This window comes from Cucurbita pepo, chromosome LG01 (genome assembly GCF_002806865.2).
Source record: "Cucurbita pepo subsp. pepo cultivar mu-cu-16 chromosome LG01, ASM280686v2, whole genome shotgun sequence".
NCBI classification, from domain to species: Eukaryota; Viridiplantae; Streptophyta; class Magnoliopsida; order Cucurbitales; family Cucurbitaceae; genus Cucurbita; species Cucurbita pepo.
Genome location: NC_036638.1, coordinates 627,450 through 644,077, shown reverse-complemented (window position 1 = coordinate 644,077; position 16,628 = coordinate 627,450). Strand labels below are relative to the sequence as shown.

The window sequence follows — 16,628 nt, the reverse complement described above, 5'->3', positions numbered from 1 at the left end:
TCTTTTTTTTGTTTCTAGAATAGATCATTATTAGTAATTAATGTCGAACTAATATATAGCTAAAACAAACCAAGGGTTAAAGGCCATATCACAATTAACGAGGTACTTCCTTTCACTGTTTCATCAAACTCTAGGTTCCTTAAGGGGGAATGGATGAAATAACTCAAAAAGATACAATACATAGGAGACAATAAAGTGTGCTCGAGGTTTCCAAGGCGCAATGTACAAAGTGCAGACCAAATCTATAGTTTCTTGAACTTAATATATCAATATTTAATAAATCACAATGTATAGTTTCTTAAACTTATTCTATTCAATCAAAAGAGAGAATTGGAAAGATGGATGCAAGGAGAGACTTAAAACCATGTAACTTTATTGGTTTTTCTGTTTAAGGGATGAAAACGAATTCTTTGAGGGAATCAAAAGAAGAAACATTAACATACGAAGAAAGGAGAATTTTGTTAAATTAAGAAGGAAAGTACAACCCCTTTTGCTAGTGGCATTTTTATTTTTATTTTTGGATTTAAAGGCTTTCAAGGCTTACAACTTGAGATAGGGCTCAAAATTTAAATCTCAAGGCGTTCGAGGACTAACACCTACATGAGAATGCACTCAAACAAAGTCATTGTGGCATGTGATTCAAAGAATTTTTATATAAACTTAATGTATATTCTTCAAGATATAAAAGTCCAAATATGAACAAGAGCTGTGGTTATTTGGCCTTTTACTAACTTTACAACTAATACCTAATAAAGTACAAAAAATAAAAATTAAAGAAAAGGTTAATCCTATCAATGATAATAATGATGATGAGAATGACCTTTACAACATGATGGATGTGTTTACTAGTGCATGGCTTACATTTTTACAATTTTTATCATTATTATTATTATTTGTATTTACATCAATGCATACACCACATAGAGCTTCAAGTCTTATGCCTCCCCTTCTAAAACAAAGCCTCGAAGCCACCTTAAGAAACTAGTGATGAGTGTCCTGAATTTAAACCCAAGAAAATGGCGATTGCCATTTTCCATGAACTTGGTGATCAAAGTGTGCCCCATTGCACAAGGAATATGCATTTGCTCACCCCTCACTCATCACCGTGTGCTTGAATTCATCGCAGAAACATTGAATAACACAATCTTGGCTAGGTTTAAGCCCTTCACCAATTGTTAAATACCTGCCCCTTTGATCCAATGTTGTTAATCCAAAGGAGCCAAATCCAACTCTCTTCGTACACTAAGGAACTTTTTTCTACATATCTATGTATCGAGTAGTCAACTTAGGCACGCCCCACTAATTAACCACAAGAAACTATTATATTTGGTTGTTGTCAAGAAACACGCAGAATTTTTAAAGTCAAAGGCGACCACTGGCCACCATAGTTTTGAACCACAGCCTAGGAGAACTTCACCTTCCCTTTCCCTACTCCAATAATCACTAGGTCAATTCAGAGTGCTTACACGTATAATATTAATTAACTCAAACAAAAAGAATACACGAAAACAAATTCAAACATCACCCAAGAAAATAAAACTTCAACAAACTCCTAAAACAGCCATCAAAGCAATACAGCCAATAATGAGAAAAAGAGCCAGCAAAAAGAAAGCCAGAAAACGAGAAACTACCTCCAAATCAATATTTTCAGTCTCCGCAACATGGCGCATTATAGAGTGAACAAGCTTGCTCTTGTTATACCTCTCCTCACATGCCTGAATATCCTCCTCAGAAACCCTCCTCTTACTCAAATCAATATACCCCTTCTCCTTATCGACCCTGAGGACCATGACGGGCTCGATTCGACCGACCCTAATTAAGCTGCTGACACTACGAATACGACGGCGAGAGAGCTCGGAGAAGAGAATCATACCCTCGATGTTGTTGTACTCGAGAAGAGAGACGTAAGCGCCCATGTCAGCAATGTTCTTGACCTGGATCATGACGGCCATGTCGACCTCGGGGTACTTGGCTTCGTACATCCGACACTCGAGATTAGGGGAATGGGAAGCCATAGTAGAGAGTATTTCAGAGAATTGAAGGATTCTGTGAAGAAGGGTTTAAGAGAAGAAATGGGGTTTTCTTTTGGGGGAATTTAGGGCTAATTGTTAGAGAGAGAGAGGGAGTTTGAGGAAGAAGATAGAGAATTTCAGACAATCGAATTGAGGCTTCTTTTTTATGGGAGGGGAGATTAGGGGAAAAATGAGAAATTGAGGGGTTTAAATGAAAATAATGAAAGAAAGAGGGGGTGGGGGGTGAAAGAAAGCGTGGATCTGACGCAACAAGCAAATGAAGAGAGATTAAAAAAATAACAAAAGCGTCGACAGCAGGATTCGAACCTGCGCAGGCAAAGCCCAACAGATTTCGAGTCTGTCTCCTTAACCACTCGGACATATCGACGGAATTGAGAAACCGAAGACTAGTTTATTGATATATTTCTAATTGAAAAACAAGCGGAACGCTTGAATTTTCGAAGTAAATTAATAATCACCAGGTCTTTAAAAAAAGGTTTTAATTACCTCATTTTACTTAAATCAATTAAATTTAAGTATATATTTTACACTTTTTATTTACAACCATTTTTTTAATTTTAATTAATTGAATCGTATTATTTTTGCTAATTAGAAAAATTATTTGTTGCAAATCAATTTAATTTATAGGTGCCCACTGAGAAAGTTATGAATTAAGTTTTTGCATGACTAACTAGGTTCTCTATTTAATTTAAATGATTTCTTTAGGTTCTTTATTTGATTTAAATCAGTTCTTTATTTAATTTAAATGATTTTTTTAGGTTCTTTTATTTGATTTAAATGATTTCAGAAGCTTAGGGTCGAAGTGCTTTCTTTATTTTGTTAGCTTAATAATTGCATCGTGTGTATGGAATCGAACCTTCAACTTTTGATGTAACTGATTAAAGAGATATGCAAAAATTGATAAAGTCTCTCTTCATTACTATACCATACTTATTTTAATGACAGATATTTCATACTTATTTTAATGACAGATATTTTAAAAGAGTTTGGACAATTATGGTAAAAGAATGAACAAGCTCAATTCTTTCTTAGTATATACATACAGATTACGTATTGTAAAGAGTAACCTAATCTTGTATAATTTAGGAGTACAGAAGGTGAAGCACGTGCCTTGTGTGGTAAAACAAAACATCCAAGCAAATGCCAAATGCTCAATGTTGAGTCTAAATCTTTGAATCAAAGACGTGTGAAACAGATGCAAGCTCAAGATCCAGATAAAATGAAACTCGAAATTAGCACGGAAAACGAGTAAACTCCTGCCTACAAGTAAAACCTGGGTTTGGTGCCTGTTGATTATATGCACATTAAGAAAACAATGTCAAGGACAAAGATGTATAATTAGTAAGCACCATCTATTACAATTCAACTTTTCGGGGTTGTTTATCGTCATTGCGTGGCCCGAAGAGCCAACGGAACAGTGAGAACTTACTCGTTTCAGCCTCCGACGCAGGTTCTTCAAGATTTGCAGCGCACAATGTGTTGAAATCATGCTTGAGATGAGGAGCTACAATTTTCTCCTGGAAAGAGAGGAAAAGTTTTAGGATCTATTCTTGCAATTATGTGTGCCCTGTACATTATTTCATCTAAAAGCTCGGTTTCTTAATATATATGGTGTGTGCGTGCGTGGATGTGGTAATTTTACCTTGAAGTCTTTGAAGGAGCAAAAATCCGAACCATCACAACCCTATTCAAGCAAATACAAAAGATTAGTAAGAATTGTAATATGAACAAGGTAATAGGTCAGCTCGAGAAGTGAACTAAAGGAAACTTTGAGATGAAAATCCACAATTCGCCATTGGGAATTGAACGATCAATGAATGTAGATCTTGTGAAACTAGCAGTAGTAACATTTAATTTTAGACATTTTATGCATTGGTGACAAAAGAGTGGAAATTTTATGGAAGTTCAAACATGAGCTAAAAATAAGAAATGGGTTGCCTTAGGAATGGAGAGGATGCTTACCGGCATTGCTATGGGTTCTTCATTATGCAAAACTCGCACGAAGTACTGATCCGACGAGTTAGCAGGGCAGTTATAGAGAACAAGCATGTTATTCCCAGCAAAAGGTGCAACAGCGCTCCCCTTCCATATTCTACTAGCTGGAGGCCGTGGAGGAAGTTCCAAAGGCTGCTCCCTTTGTATTTTTCTGAAATCTGTTATATTCAGGTAACAAAATTTCAAAACTAAGAAAGGGACTGCCACAGACACGCATAATTTACAAGTTATTAAAAGCACTTACCAGGTCCTTCGAGGAAGAGCCCGAGCAAACATGTGAATGGAAGCACAGTTTCGGCATGAGCAAAACGAAGTCTTGCCTTCTCGTAGCTGCCAGGAACTTGCTTTTCTACCAGTACAGAACATGAAAAACTTAGAAACAAAGATAGATAAGAACACTACTTAATAACTTCCAACATTGGTCATTCAGAATTTCCATTGGAAAAAGAAATGGGAACTTGATTATTAAAAAGAAATTGTAGGGTATTTTGTTTGGGATGAAAAACTGAACTTTAATTGAGATAAATGAAAGAAAAAAAGGGCATACAAAAAAACCCACCAGAAAAAGCCGACACCAACTATACAGAAGAAGAAACCTAGCAGACAATTACAAAAGTCTTTTGAAATGACCGCAGAAACTAAGCCATTAAGCCTAACACTCGGACCATACCTCCTCCCAAGATGTCAGAATAGAACTCAGTGATCTAACACGAAAATTTATAGCTAAAAGAAAATGTACAAAGGTATGGGGAGTGTGAACAAGAAAATAAAGCAGCAGATGTATAAATATACCTTCTTTGGCCTTGATAGCTTGCTCCATGGATTGAACAATATCTGCCAACAAAGGAACTCCCATTTTATAGTTTAATGAATTACCATAACCCTTCAATATAAACACCTCCACATCATCCGTCCACTCCAACAAAGCAACCTGAGCACGTAGAAAAAGATTGCAAGCTGAGAATCATGAAATGCAGAACCACCAAACATTATAACTGCAGCATGCTAAGCTAAACCCAAAATAATTCAACAAAAGATTCTTTTATGAGTAGATTAGAAAGAACTGGAAAATCTGGTTGGATTAATAGAAAAATATTCCCTGGTGCAAGCTAAGCTCACATACGAGCTCACTGGCTATTGAAGAAGGACACCACACTCCTGGTGTACTGCTTTCCTAGTTGTTAGAAAAGCAGTATGCTGGTTTTGTTGGCAATAACATTTAAAAGCTTCAATTTCAATGAAGTTAATTTGTTATACTGTCTTTAGATGAATATTTAAATTCTCTTTGTTTTAATGGTTTAATTTGAATTTGATATCAATGTTTAAATATTTCTTGTAGTTCTTTGAAACGCAGGTTACTTCAAATTCATATGAGGGTGTATAATTCCTAATTTGATCAATTTGACACTTTGTTTGGACTTCTATCCTGCAAATCTCATAAAATCACTCCTACAACGCTCATAACGTTCATAGTGTTCTTAACTTCCAACTTAATTGGAGCATAAATCTTGTGATAATAACTGTCATATTATGTTATTACAACCATGATTGTTTTCCTGGATGCCAAATTGAACTCATCAAGGAATTTAGACATTCGTATGAGATCTTGTGCAAGTCTTATTCTCCTTGAAACAACCCCATAACCTAGCACTTCGACGGTGAAACTTTCAAGCTACACAGACTTTCTTTTAGCATCACTCTACCAGCGCTATTGGGATGTTTTTAAATTTAGTCTTGGAAGAAGACTAAACACTCCAAAGAATTCAGTAGACGGTCGACACACAAGGAGCTCATCCAAAAGGAAGGGTGGCAATGAAAACTTACGGCTAAGAAATAGGAGAGGACTTCTTATTTTTTAGCCTAAACCAACATTTGGTTGTGTTGTGAATTTTAATTTCTAAACGTGACCCATGGATGTAGCTTCACAGAAATAGAGCCACGTTAAAACATCTCATCGGCCATTTCTTTTCTCTCAACCCTTAGTTCTTATAAGAAGCTGTATTTCTCTCCAATTAATTGTAGCTTGATTTCCCATCTTTTCCTTTTTCCATATAAGTTTGAGCCAACTGCAAGCCTTTCAGATTTGAATGAAGGAAACTAGAATACATAAATACATACTCAGATTTTCTGTTCCTTCTAGTAAAGCTTAATTTTGGCAGCTATATGCATAAGGAAGTGCGAAGTAATAAGCTAAGCCTCCTCGTCAGGTATGAGTCTTTAAAATACATTTGAAACCAATCCTACTATTGGTATGACAGTAGATAAATCCCATTGAGATAATAATTCAAATACCTCGGAAGGGCTGAACAGTCCACAAGCTTGATCCGTTATGTCCAATAAGGATGCCTCCTGCAAATGATAGAAGAGAGTAAAAAATTAACATTAGAGTAAAAACAAAAATGTATTACATTAAAAATAATTGTAGAGCTACAAAAGGACAAGGGGTTCTCTTAAGTCATAAACTTCTTTTTTTTTAAAGTGTCCATCTAGAAACTAAGAGAACACAGAGGGTTGAGGGGAGAATAACTGAAGACCTGACATTTCTTCACCAACAATAAGTGAAAATTTAACCTATTTTCAATATTATCGTAAATTAAAGATTTTCTTGTTACTTTCCAAATACATAAACCAAGAATTAAAAAAATGACCGTAAATTTCAAAAATACATTTTTAATAGATAGTCTTGCCAAGGGCTAAACTTTTTTGTAATTCTATGTAGTTTAAATTGCATGTTTAGAATCTAAGATCAGTCTTGCTTGTGGAGTGATTCGAATCTCAAACAAGTTCTTGCCTTGAGATATTCGATCAACAAGGTAATCCGAATCGATCCCGAATATTTTACAAGGGGACTTTAACTTTCTGTGTTTAAGTGCATTTGTGAAGAATCACCTGCTTACAGAGAAACCAAAGAGATGCAATGTGCTGCCGTGTAAAATTCAGATTATAACGTTCACTGAGTGACTTAGTTATATCATCAAGTACAGGTTCTTTGAGCTTGTCAACAGCAGGTTCCTGATGCTTCCTATAATCCTGCACAGAAAATTGATAGTGATCAGTGACATCAACCAGTCAACAATTAAATATCTATTTTAATACTTTGATGATTTAAAAATAGTTGGCATGCGTGAAAATTGATTAAGTAATGAAAGAGCTAAACGGAAGGGAAGCCTCCAAGGAAAATGAGGGTTCAGAAATCCCCTCAAATATCAGTAATGGATAGTCTAAAAAAACAAAAACATTTTGACGTTTGCATCAAAAGCCGGCAGAAAACAACGATGAGTAAAACTTCTCCCCGTTCAACCAAAAGGTCTGTGGTTTCTCTAAAGCCATGTATTCCTCTTAGCAAATCTAGCCAAAAGAGGCTGCCCTCCTTCTTGGAGGGTTGTGCCAGTAGAAGGATATGAAGGTCGGCCAAAGTTTTTCAATGGAGGGGCATAACCCATCCAAAATTGCCAAGAAGAGAACTCCCAGAAAAAAACATGGGAAAGGAACAGTGGACAAAAAGGTGGCCTTGTGATTCTGAGTTTCGCTAGCAAATATGACATCACTTGGGTGAGAGATCAATGGCTATTATATATACAGGCAACAGCCTGGTTTATTTTTATTTTATTTTTAATTCATCACCACGTAATCACAAGTTTTAAAGACCTTGAAGAAATAGACAGCATGAAGAAAAACAGCTGAAAATTAGACATTTTAATACGTGTTCAGGAGGGCATAAGTGCTTGAATATCACGCACAAACTGACACATAACAACAACAGAAGTTCAAAACCGTAAACAAGAACATGATTTTAATAATAATAATAATACGCAATCAAAGTTTGGCCAATTTAGACCATATCAAACAGAAGACAATCAAGAATTCACAGTTACCTCGTATCTTTGACAACAATCAAAAAACCTAAGCATGGTATCACTGGCACGGCTCTCGCTGATGACAGAAAAGGCTCGATGATGATCTGATCCAAGGCTTCCTCGCCCATTAAATAGCCCCATACCATATGCCACAGCACTAGCTGACGCTCGAGGAACCTAATTATTTATGGAGGAACGAGAATAAGCATTCTGATTCTAGTTCAAACAATAAATGGAACTCCAAGTCTACAACTTCCCAGTCCAACAATAATTAATGTGAACAATTAAAATTGGAGGTACACAACAAAAACAGTGCCAAAACAGGAAATAACCTGAGTTGCTTTAATGGTATAAACTTCCGGGTGATAATCATCGCTGAACAAGTCAGGGAACATCTTTCTTGTTCGGATTCCAAGATCATACAATTCTTCCTCTCCTTTAGGAATTAATTCTCCACCCTTCACTTTTCCTCTCCAAGGAGATTTCCATAACTTCAACCAGGAAGGAAGTTTATGCAGAGACAACCCATTTTCTACTGCCTCTCTTATAAGCATCTCCAATTGACTTTCCAAGTTGTTCAACTCTCGAATACGTTTTTTGGTTGGAGCACGGGTACCGTGCCTGGCCTGAGAAAGAAAACCATTAAATGTATAAATTCCTTTGGAATATTTAACTTTCAAAGAAATTAAGTCTAATAAAGTCTTGTTATTAGAAAGCAAGAACACAAATTGCAAGTTAAGCATACAAAAAACTCTGTAATAGAATCCCAAGTTATGCTATGAAGTATTAGTAGATTCACTTACACACCAAACAAACATACTTTCTGAAACAAACCACGGCAGGAATTGAATCTTGCATGCATACCTCCCCCTACAATTAACTACTATTATGGTATCATTTGCCATTTGGGTTCATACAAGCAACTTAATACACATTGAACGAATAACAAACTGTTGACTGTTGAATCTAGTGGTATGGCGCAAAGATGGGCATACACCCTAATCATTCAAGCCTCTCAATAAAATTCTGAAATATAGATCTTTTACTTTAACCTAATGTTTTTATGCTCATGGAATGAATAATTCCCTATTAAGAAAAAGCATGAAAGATAATTGACCAAATGGTTCTTGGAAACCAACAATTTTGAAATGTAGCTTACCACAAGATTTAAATGAATTGGAACACAACCATCAGGCGCGGGAGCATAGTTACTATCACGAACACCTTTCGAAGCACCATATCTGTCCAGAAATATCAAAATTAGAAGTTATCTTTTACGCTGTGACACTGAAGTTCATGACTATTGAAAACTGCATCGCGCTTCCACATAGAACATAAGGCACTGCCTTTTTTTAAACAAACTTTTTGCTTATATTTGAAAAGTTACAAAAATATTAGACACGCGAGCCCCTCTAGGCTGCACGCAAGTTGCTAGCAGCCTAGGAATACAACAATAAATAAATTTTCCTGAATATCAAACGAGTAAGCCTCTCAAGACAAATCAAAATTGCAGCCTCATTACAAAAAAGCTTTTCAATTACAAATAACCTCATTGATTGAATAATTTTTCAAATATCTGGAAAAGGCGATCACTGTTACATATAGTGGCAATCTAAAATCTGGTTGCCGGGACTCGTAATCCCTTACGCAACCCGACATATCAAGTTCCTCCACATCCTATTAGTGTTGAGAAATTTATAATAAAAAATTAGTTTNGGCCATTGACTTTCTTTTCAATGTTCAAGGAACTTTAGCAAAATCTAAAAATGTAAGGAATCAATCTTCCATTTCACTCGTTCAATTAGAAACAGTAATGTCCAAATCCGCTTACAAAAACACATCGAGATCGAAAGATGTTGCTCGTGAAACCAATCACCAATCACTCACATAAATACTTAAATCCACACAAAAACACACACACACACACACACACACACACACAGATAGACTGAAAATAAACCAATTTGAACAGCAGAAAAATCGCGAAATGACTGAGAAAGATGATTGAGAGAGAACCTGGTGACGGTCGATAGATGTTGCTTGATACCGAACGATACTTCTTCGGCTACAGAATTAGTGAACAAGAACAAGAAAAGTAGAAGAAAAACCGCCATTACAGTTTGCTTCGCTCCTGCCGCCTATCCGTGCCCAGAGAATTCAAGAATATATATAATATAACGGAAGGGAAAGCAACGATAAATTCTCTCCCACCAAATGTGAATTAAAAAAATAAAAAATAAAAAAATAAATACAGAAGGGCTTTTTTTCTGCAAACGCGGCAAGGCACGACCGAAAGTTAATTGGCGCTATGACGTGGCTTCTCACTTAAATGCTTTTTTTTTTATTATTATTTTATTTGTACAATAAATTAATTTGAATCTTAATCGGGAAGGCTTGTTAGGTCAATTTTATTTTAACAATCAAACAAAACAAGGTTTGATTAGTATACGAATCAAATATTTAATAATTTTATAAAAAACTTATAAATTTCAACGAGGTTTGAGCAATAATATAGTTTTTTATTCCTTCTATTAATTCTATATTTTGAATAATAATTAATTATAAAATTAAAGTTGCGCTTAAAAAATTAAAAATTTAGAGGAAACATTAATACAACAAAAACATTATGTAATTGAGTGGATAAAGTAGTATGGGGTGTATAATAGAACCAAACAACCTGAATCAATCCAACGTATATTACAAGCGTTGGGTTGGATTGGGTTAGATATGTGTTACCAAAGTGGGTTGAGTTTCGTTTTATAGGAATCGAGTGGGTCCAAGTTCAATATGTTTAAGCCTAGTTTGACCCAACTCGAAGTAGAAAAATATATTATACAACGTGGCCTTTGTCTAATGTCGTGCCCTATTCACAATGTCGCATACTAGCTTACAGCAACGGTGTAGTTAAACCCAACAAATTAATATAAAAAAAAGTATGTACTACTTATCATATTGAAGTTTAAAATCTAGTTGAAACTTTGAACCTTTACGTTCAATTGGGCCTGCCGTAAGCCCAAGCCCAAGAACCCAAACGATGTAGATTCAGTTCTTCCACAAAGCCCAGCCCAAATCTTAATGACATACCAGTTATTGGCCCAAGAACTTTGCCCTAATTTCAGTTCTCTCTCTCTCTCAAATAACCTTCTTCTTCTCTGTTTGCTTCAAGCTTTCATGTAACATAGTACCGCCATTGTTCCAACTCCTTTCTTCGCGTCTGCAGAAGCTCTAGCTCACTCCCCGCAGCCGCCAGCGGCAATCTCACTTCCGTCGAACTTCGTTTTGAAAATATGGTCAGTGGATCTCTTTACAAACTCTCTTCTCCTTTGCTTGATATGCTATATCCATTTTCGTTATAGGTTAAGATGGTCTATACTCTTGTTTCCATCTCCATCTCCATAGTGATTTTTTTGTTTGTTATGTTTGTATCGTTATTAGGTGATTCGATAGAATGCGATTTTTTTTAATGCTATCTGTTTGAGACTTGCGAGCTCTAACCTGTAAAACCACTACAGTAAAGGGTTTGGCTCATTCATCCACGATTCTCGAACTCTCACTCTCAACTGAGTTTCCAGTGTTCTATATGTTCGCATTATTTAGGGTTTTTTTACTCTTTTTTTTTTGTGAGAATTGTTGTTCATATAGGAATTACGGGCTCAGAGATGTCTATCAACTGCCTACACGAGTTATTTTCGCGATATATTGCTCTAGAGTGTGTGGATGTGTTCTGTTCTGCTACCATCCATCATTTAAATTTAAGTTCACCATTTAATTGAACCCCAAAAACACAATTAGTTTGGTCGTCCCTCAATCCCTATTCATCCGCATATTTTTGTTAACTTTCATTTCGGTGTTCAGAATTGTTAAATTTGCGTATGAAATTAATGTCTATGGTTTTGACAGGCAAGAGGGTTGAAGAAGCATTTGAAGAGGCTCAATGCTCCTAAGCATTGGATGCTCGACAAACTTGGTGGTGCATTTGTGAGTGAAATTTATAGTTCCCGATTCAGTTTACTTTTTCATTTAGCTTCACATTTTGCTTGTTTCTGACATCTAGTTCTACATTTTAAATACCTTTATAGGCCCCCAAACCTTCGTCTGGACCACATAAATCAAGGGAATGTCTCCCATTGATCCTTATCTTGCGAAACCGATTGAAATATGCTCTCACATACCGTGAGGTCATTGCAATATTGATGCAACGGCATGTATTGGTCGATGGGAAGGTTAGGACAGATAAGACCTATCCTGCTGGTTTCATGGGTATGATGATCTTAAACATTGTATTTTATACCATTGTTTCAGTTTCAATATTTATTGAGCATTTCTCATAGTTCCAGTGCCCCACCACCCTCCTAATAACTACTACCCTTATGTTGTTGTATGTCTTTGTTTTCAACTCTTCTCCCTATTCTTAATCAAAGTCAAAAGAACTTTCAATCAATTTTTTTCCCATAAGGAGTATAGTCTGAAACAAACGAGGCGGAGTATAGGGAATGCATCCTCAACTTTTCCAGCCAAATTTCCATTTGCAAACAAGATACTTAACAGTAACCCGATATACAATATGTTCCAATGATTTGATTGTCTACTCTCATCAAAATTATTATCTTAAACACATGGTATTGCTTTGTCTCTTTGTTGCTTAATATGTGATCCGTTTATTATTTTAGATACATTTTAACTATAATGCTTTTGCTTCTTTTTGTTTTAGATGTTGTGTCGATCCCCAAAACAAATGAGAATTTCCGGCTCCTCTATGACACAAAAGGCCGATTCCGTTTGCACTCAATCAGGGATGAGGAGTCTAAGGTTAGTTGCTATCATTTGCATGGAGCTCTGATCTGTTATTTCTTATGACAATCCTGTTATATAGAATCTATTTTAGTATGACTTTGATATTGTTTTTGCAGTTTAAGCTCTGCAAAGTTCGCTCAGTGCAATTTGGGCAGAAGGGAATCCCTTATCTGAACACTTACGACGGACGTACAATCCGTTATCCCGACCCCTTGATCAAGGCAAACGACACCATCAAGCTGGACCTCGACTCAAACAAGATCGCTGATTTCATCAAGTTCGATGTCGGAAATGTTGTGATGGTGACCGGTGGAAGAAATCGTGGACGAGTCGGAGTGATTAAAAACAGGGAGAAGCACAAGGGAAGCTTTGAGACTATTCACGTTCAGGATGCAACTGGGCACGAATTTGCCACTAGGCTGTGCAATGTCTTCACCATCGGGAAGGGGACGAAGCCATGGGTATCCCTTCCGAAGGGCAAGGGTATCAAACTATCCATCATTGAAGAGGCCAGGAAGAGGCTTGCCAACTCAACAGCAGCCACGGCTTAAGAGTTTGAGTATTGTAGTAGTAGTCATGATTTGAAGACAGTTTTTGTCAAAATTTTGCACTCTTTTTAGTTATTATTATGAGTAAAAGAGATCTTAAGACTGTTTAATTCTACTAGAAATGTGATGAACACACTGCTTCTATGATTTTGTTGTTGGAAAACACCGTTGGAAAACACCGTTATAATATAGACTGAACAATTTTTTTTTCAAGTATCATGTAGTAGGGATGTACATGATTCGAGTTGGGTCGGGTTGAGAGACTAAAAGTTCTGGTTGGTCAAATTGATAACCCAACCCGACCTAAAAATTTTCACAACCCAACCCTCTATTTTCGTCTGGTTGGGTTCTTGCTAACTTTGTTTTAAGTTTTTTTAATTTTATTTATTTATTTATAATTCATACTATAAAAATTATTTATTTATTTATAATTCATACTATAAAAATTATTTATTTATTTATAATTCATACTATAAAAATTATTAAAAGTTCAGTGACACAAATCAATTTATTATTAAAAATCAAATTCATCAATAAAAAACGAAATAGATAGATTATAAAATTAAAAAACAATATTAATATTAAATAGATTAAAATAAAATTTATAGAGTGATATTATAAACCTGAAATATTGAGGTAATTTTGAAATATTGAAATAAATTTTTTTTTTGTTAATTTATTTAGGCTTAAATAATGTGGGTAAAAATAATATAAAATATTAAATTATATTAAATAATGAAGTATATGATAATATATATAAATTGAAGATAAAAGTTCTCTCTACAAAACAAAAAAAATAGGATAATAATATTATTATTTTTAATTTTTATTTTTAAATTCAACAACTGAAACGATAAATGTTCAATCTATAGATAAAACATTTGAAACAAAAATAACAAGAAACATTAACGTGACAAATTTATAACACCTAATATCATATCCATAGCACAGCACAGAACAACTGAACCATTTTATTTTCATATTTCACTGAACTTAACTCTATGCAGCCCCTACCAAACCAGCACCCAAACCAGCACCATTGTTGACTTCCCATCCTCATGCATGAAGGAACATCTGATCGAAGTGCCAAACTCCTGAAAATGTTTCCATTCATATGGGTTAGGATCGACAATCTATTCCAATCAATGTAGAACGAGAAACACGAGCGGGCGATGTATTCTTACCGTGTCCCTTCCCCACTCTCCTTAGCTGAGCAACATACTCTGAGATTTTCTTGATTGCTTCCACCTACAAAGTTTGAAGAACAATTGTGAATATTTCAGCTCACTTGTGAACAAACATCATCATCAATAATTAATACCTGTTCTCCCAAAAACTCGCTTTCGACAAACTCGGTCAGCTGCACGTCTTTATTCTCTTCAGCTACCTAATGACAATGCAGATGATATCAACACATTTCAAACACTTACGAACTCGGGCAACACGAGGGGCGAGAACGTGAAAGCTAAACTCTACCTTGTGCAAGTGAAGCAGTTTATCATTTGTTAGCTTCTCAAGGGACAAAGCAAGCTCCATTGCTGAAAAGAGAGAATTCATATTATTACAGCCAACCAAATATCACCAAAGAGGAGAAAAAACAAAGCAAAACTAACCATATAAGGCATCTCCTTTTTGCTCATTGTCATATTCAGACAAGGGCTTAATCATACTCTGCAATATTACTCTTCCACCTCGTTTGTTCTAGAAAACAAGTCCAAAATCATTTAAAAAACAGATTCATAAACCAATATCAACTTCACTCGATCTTATCTACCTGATATTCCATCAATTTCTCAGCATGACCCCTCTCTTCTTCACTTGATTCCTTGAAAAACCTTTGAATAACACCATTTTTCATCTCAGTTTAAGGATAAAAAGATCAAGAAGAAGAATTAACTCAACTGGGATGAGATGTAAAAACTCACTTGGCCAATCCCTTGAGTGCTACATTGTCTCTATCAAAGTAGGCGAACATGGAATGGTATACATATGACACATTGTATTCAACACTGTTATCAAATCATACCTTGTTAGCTACAGAAACATCAAATCAGATAGAAACAGAACAGAAACCCAAATGGGTTGAAATTATCTATCTCACAAAGGCAGATCAGAAAATATGGAAAGAATACAGCAGAGGACTATAAAACCAAGCACACGAATCTCATGAACAGAAGATCATCACCACATAAAGACCCTTTCCAAAAACAGAACAGAAACCACAAAAAACCAACCAAATACGTGAAAACAATACCATCAAGAGAAACCACACGTACAAATCCATCTCAAAAACAGAACCAAACTCACTTGATTTGCTCGTTGATTGCAGCCTCACAGGCATCGCTATACTTCTGGCGAGCAAGAGAGATTTGAGGGGCAGTAGGAATAAGACTCAACTCCTTCTTGACTTCTTCAAATGGCTCGAAAATCACCCCCGTCAATGGCCGAGTGTTGGAACCTCCTTTCGAGGCCGAAATGACCAATCCAACACCATTTCTGGCCGGAGAAAGCTTCAGAATCGAAGAATAAGAAGAAGAAAACAAAGGAACAACATTCTCCCCACGGGAATTAACGACAGAGAAAGCGGAAGGAGCTGGAAGAAGCATGATTGACGAACTGAAAAAGACCAGAAATGAAAACGAAGATTTGATTTGAGGGTTTGAGAGAGAGTGCGTGTGGTAGAAGAGGATGAGGATGTAGATGGAAGAGGAAAAGAGAGTTGGGGGAGAATATAAAGGAAACGAAAAATGAATGAAAACCGTTGGATTAAGAGAAACGTGGACGGCTGAGATTGAGAAGCGGAGACGAGCGCGTGTCAAGCTCATGCCCTGTTGTGAAATGGATGTGGTTACTCTCTCTTCCGCCGTAAATATCTCCAGACTTTTGATTTTCCAATTACGAATCTCTCCTTTTTCCCTATTTAAATAATTAATTTAAAAAATTTATTTTAAATTAAATATATATTTTAGTATGCTTTTTTTAGGATAAGGTTTAATATTATTAATTATGCATCAAATTGACTATTTATTAATGATAAGGACAAAAGAAATAGAAATATATATATATATATAAAAAAAGAATTAAAAAAAAAAAAACTGTTTTAGTGTCAAAATTTGATTGGTTGTCATTATATTTGTTTTTTTTTTAATTTAATTTTCAAAGTTTATCCTTTTTAAGAAATATGGAAAAATTCAAACACATGCCTTTCAAAGTACTCATTCCTGGAATTTATCTCATTAATAGAATTATTTTCATAAAAAATGAAATTAAAAAAACTTTTAATGATATCAAATTTTGATTAATATTTGTATTTTTAAATTGAATAATTTAATAAAAAAATAAAATTAAAAGTTACCTTTAAAACTTCAAAATGTGCTTTACGTATTAAATACGACATAGAC

The 16,628-nt window shown here is 35.3% G+C and overlaps 4 protein-coding genes and 1 non-coding gene across 6 annotated transcripts in view; 1 reads left to right on the top strand and 4 right to left on the bottom strand.

Annotated features, from left to right (window-relative positions):
* The window catches only part of LOC111803072 (eukaryotic translation initiation factor 2 subunit alpha homolog), a 4,381-nt gene extending 2,199 nt beyond the window's left edge, over positions 1–2,182 (bottom strand). Inside the window, exon 1 of the mRNA XM_023687339.1 lies at positions 1,632–2,182. Within this exon, the coding sequence (XP_023543107.1) occupies positions 1,632–2,015 (384 nt within the window). The 5' untranslated portion in view covers positions 2,016–2,182. The remainder of the gene's footprint in view (positions 1–1,631) is intronic.
* Positions 2,183–2,318: 136 nt separating this feature from the next.
* TRNAS-CGA lies at positions 2,319–2,400 on the bottom strand. The gene has a single exon. It is a non-coding gene; the product is annotated as a tRNA-Ser (tRNA).
* A 630-nt stretch (positions 2,401–3,030) lies between these two features.
* LOC111802997 (multiple inositol polyphosphate phosphatase 1) lies at positions 3,031–10,106 on the bottom strand. Of its 2 annotated transcripts, XM_023687272.1 has the most exons (12): positions 9,902–10,106; positions 9,045–9,126; positions 8,218–8,511; positions 7,904–8,062; positions 6,918–7,058; positions 6,321–6,377; positions 4,821–4,959; positions 4,273–4,377; positions 3,996–4,186; positions 3,676–3,717; positions 3,463–3,550; positions 3,031–3,319 (listed from the first exon to the last, which is right to left on the bottom strand). In XM_023687272.1, exons 1-12 carry the CDS (start codon positions 9,997–9,999, stop codon positions 3,294–3,296), a joined length of 1,422 nt encoding a protein of 473 aa, XP_023543040.1. In that variant the 5' UTR covers positions 10,000–10,106; the 3' UTR covers positions 3,031–3,293. The 2 variants fall into 2 exon arrangements, with proteins under 2 accessions (XP_023543040.1, XP_023543039.1); XM_023687271.1 differs by having other exon boundaries at positions 3,085–3,550.
* Positions 10,107–11,018: 912 nt separating this feature from the next.
* LOC111803090 (40S ribosomal protein S4-3-like) lies at positions 11,019–13,397 on the top strand. The gene is made up of 5 exons (XM_023687363.1): positions 11,019–11,175; positions 11,786–11,863; positions 11,965–12,145; positions 12,597–12,694; positions 12,796–13,397. Exons 1-5 carry the CDS (start codon positions 11,173–11,175, stop codon positions 13,228–13,230), a joined length of 795 nt encoding a protein of 264 aa, XP_023543131.1. The 5' UTR covers positions 11,019–11,172; the 3' UTR covers positions 13,231–13,397.
* Positions 13,398–14,073: 676 nt separating this feature from the next.
* On the bottom strand, positions 14,074–15,948 carry LOC111803078 (ferritin-3, chloroplastic-like). The gene is made up of 8 exons (XM_023687352.1): positions 15,535–15,948; positions 15,153–15,236; positions 15,002–15,062; positions 14,841–14,928; positions 14,704–14,765; positions 14,549–14,614; positions 14,412–14,475; positions 14,074–14,321 (listed from the first exon to the last, which is right to left on the bottom strand). The coding sequence occupies exons 1-8, from the start codon at positions 15,831–15,833 to the stop codon at positions 14,284–14,286; spliced, it is 762 nt and encodes a 253-aa protein (XP_023543120.1). The 5' UTR covers positions 15,834–15,948; the 3' UTR covers positions 14,074–14,283.
* Positions 15,949–16,628: the final 680 nt, after the last annotated feature.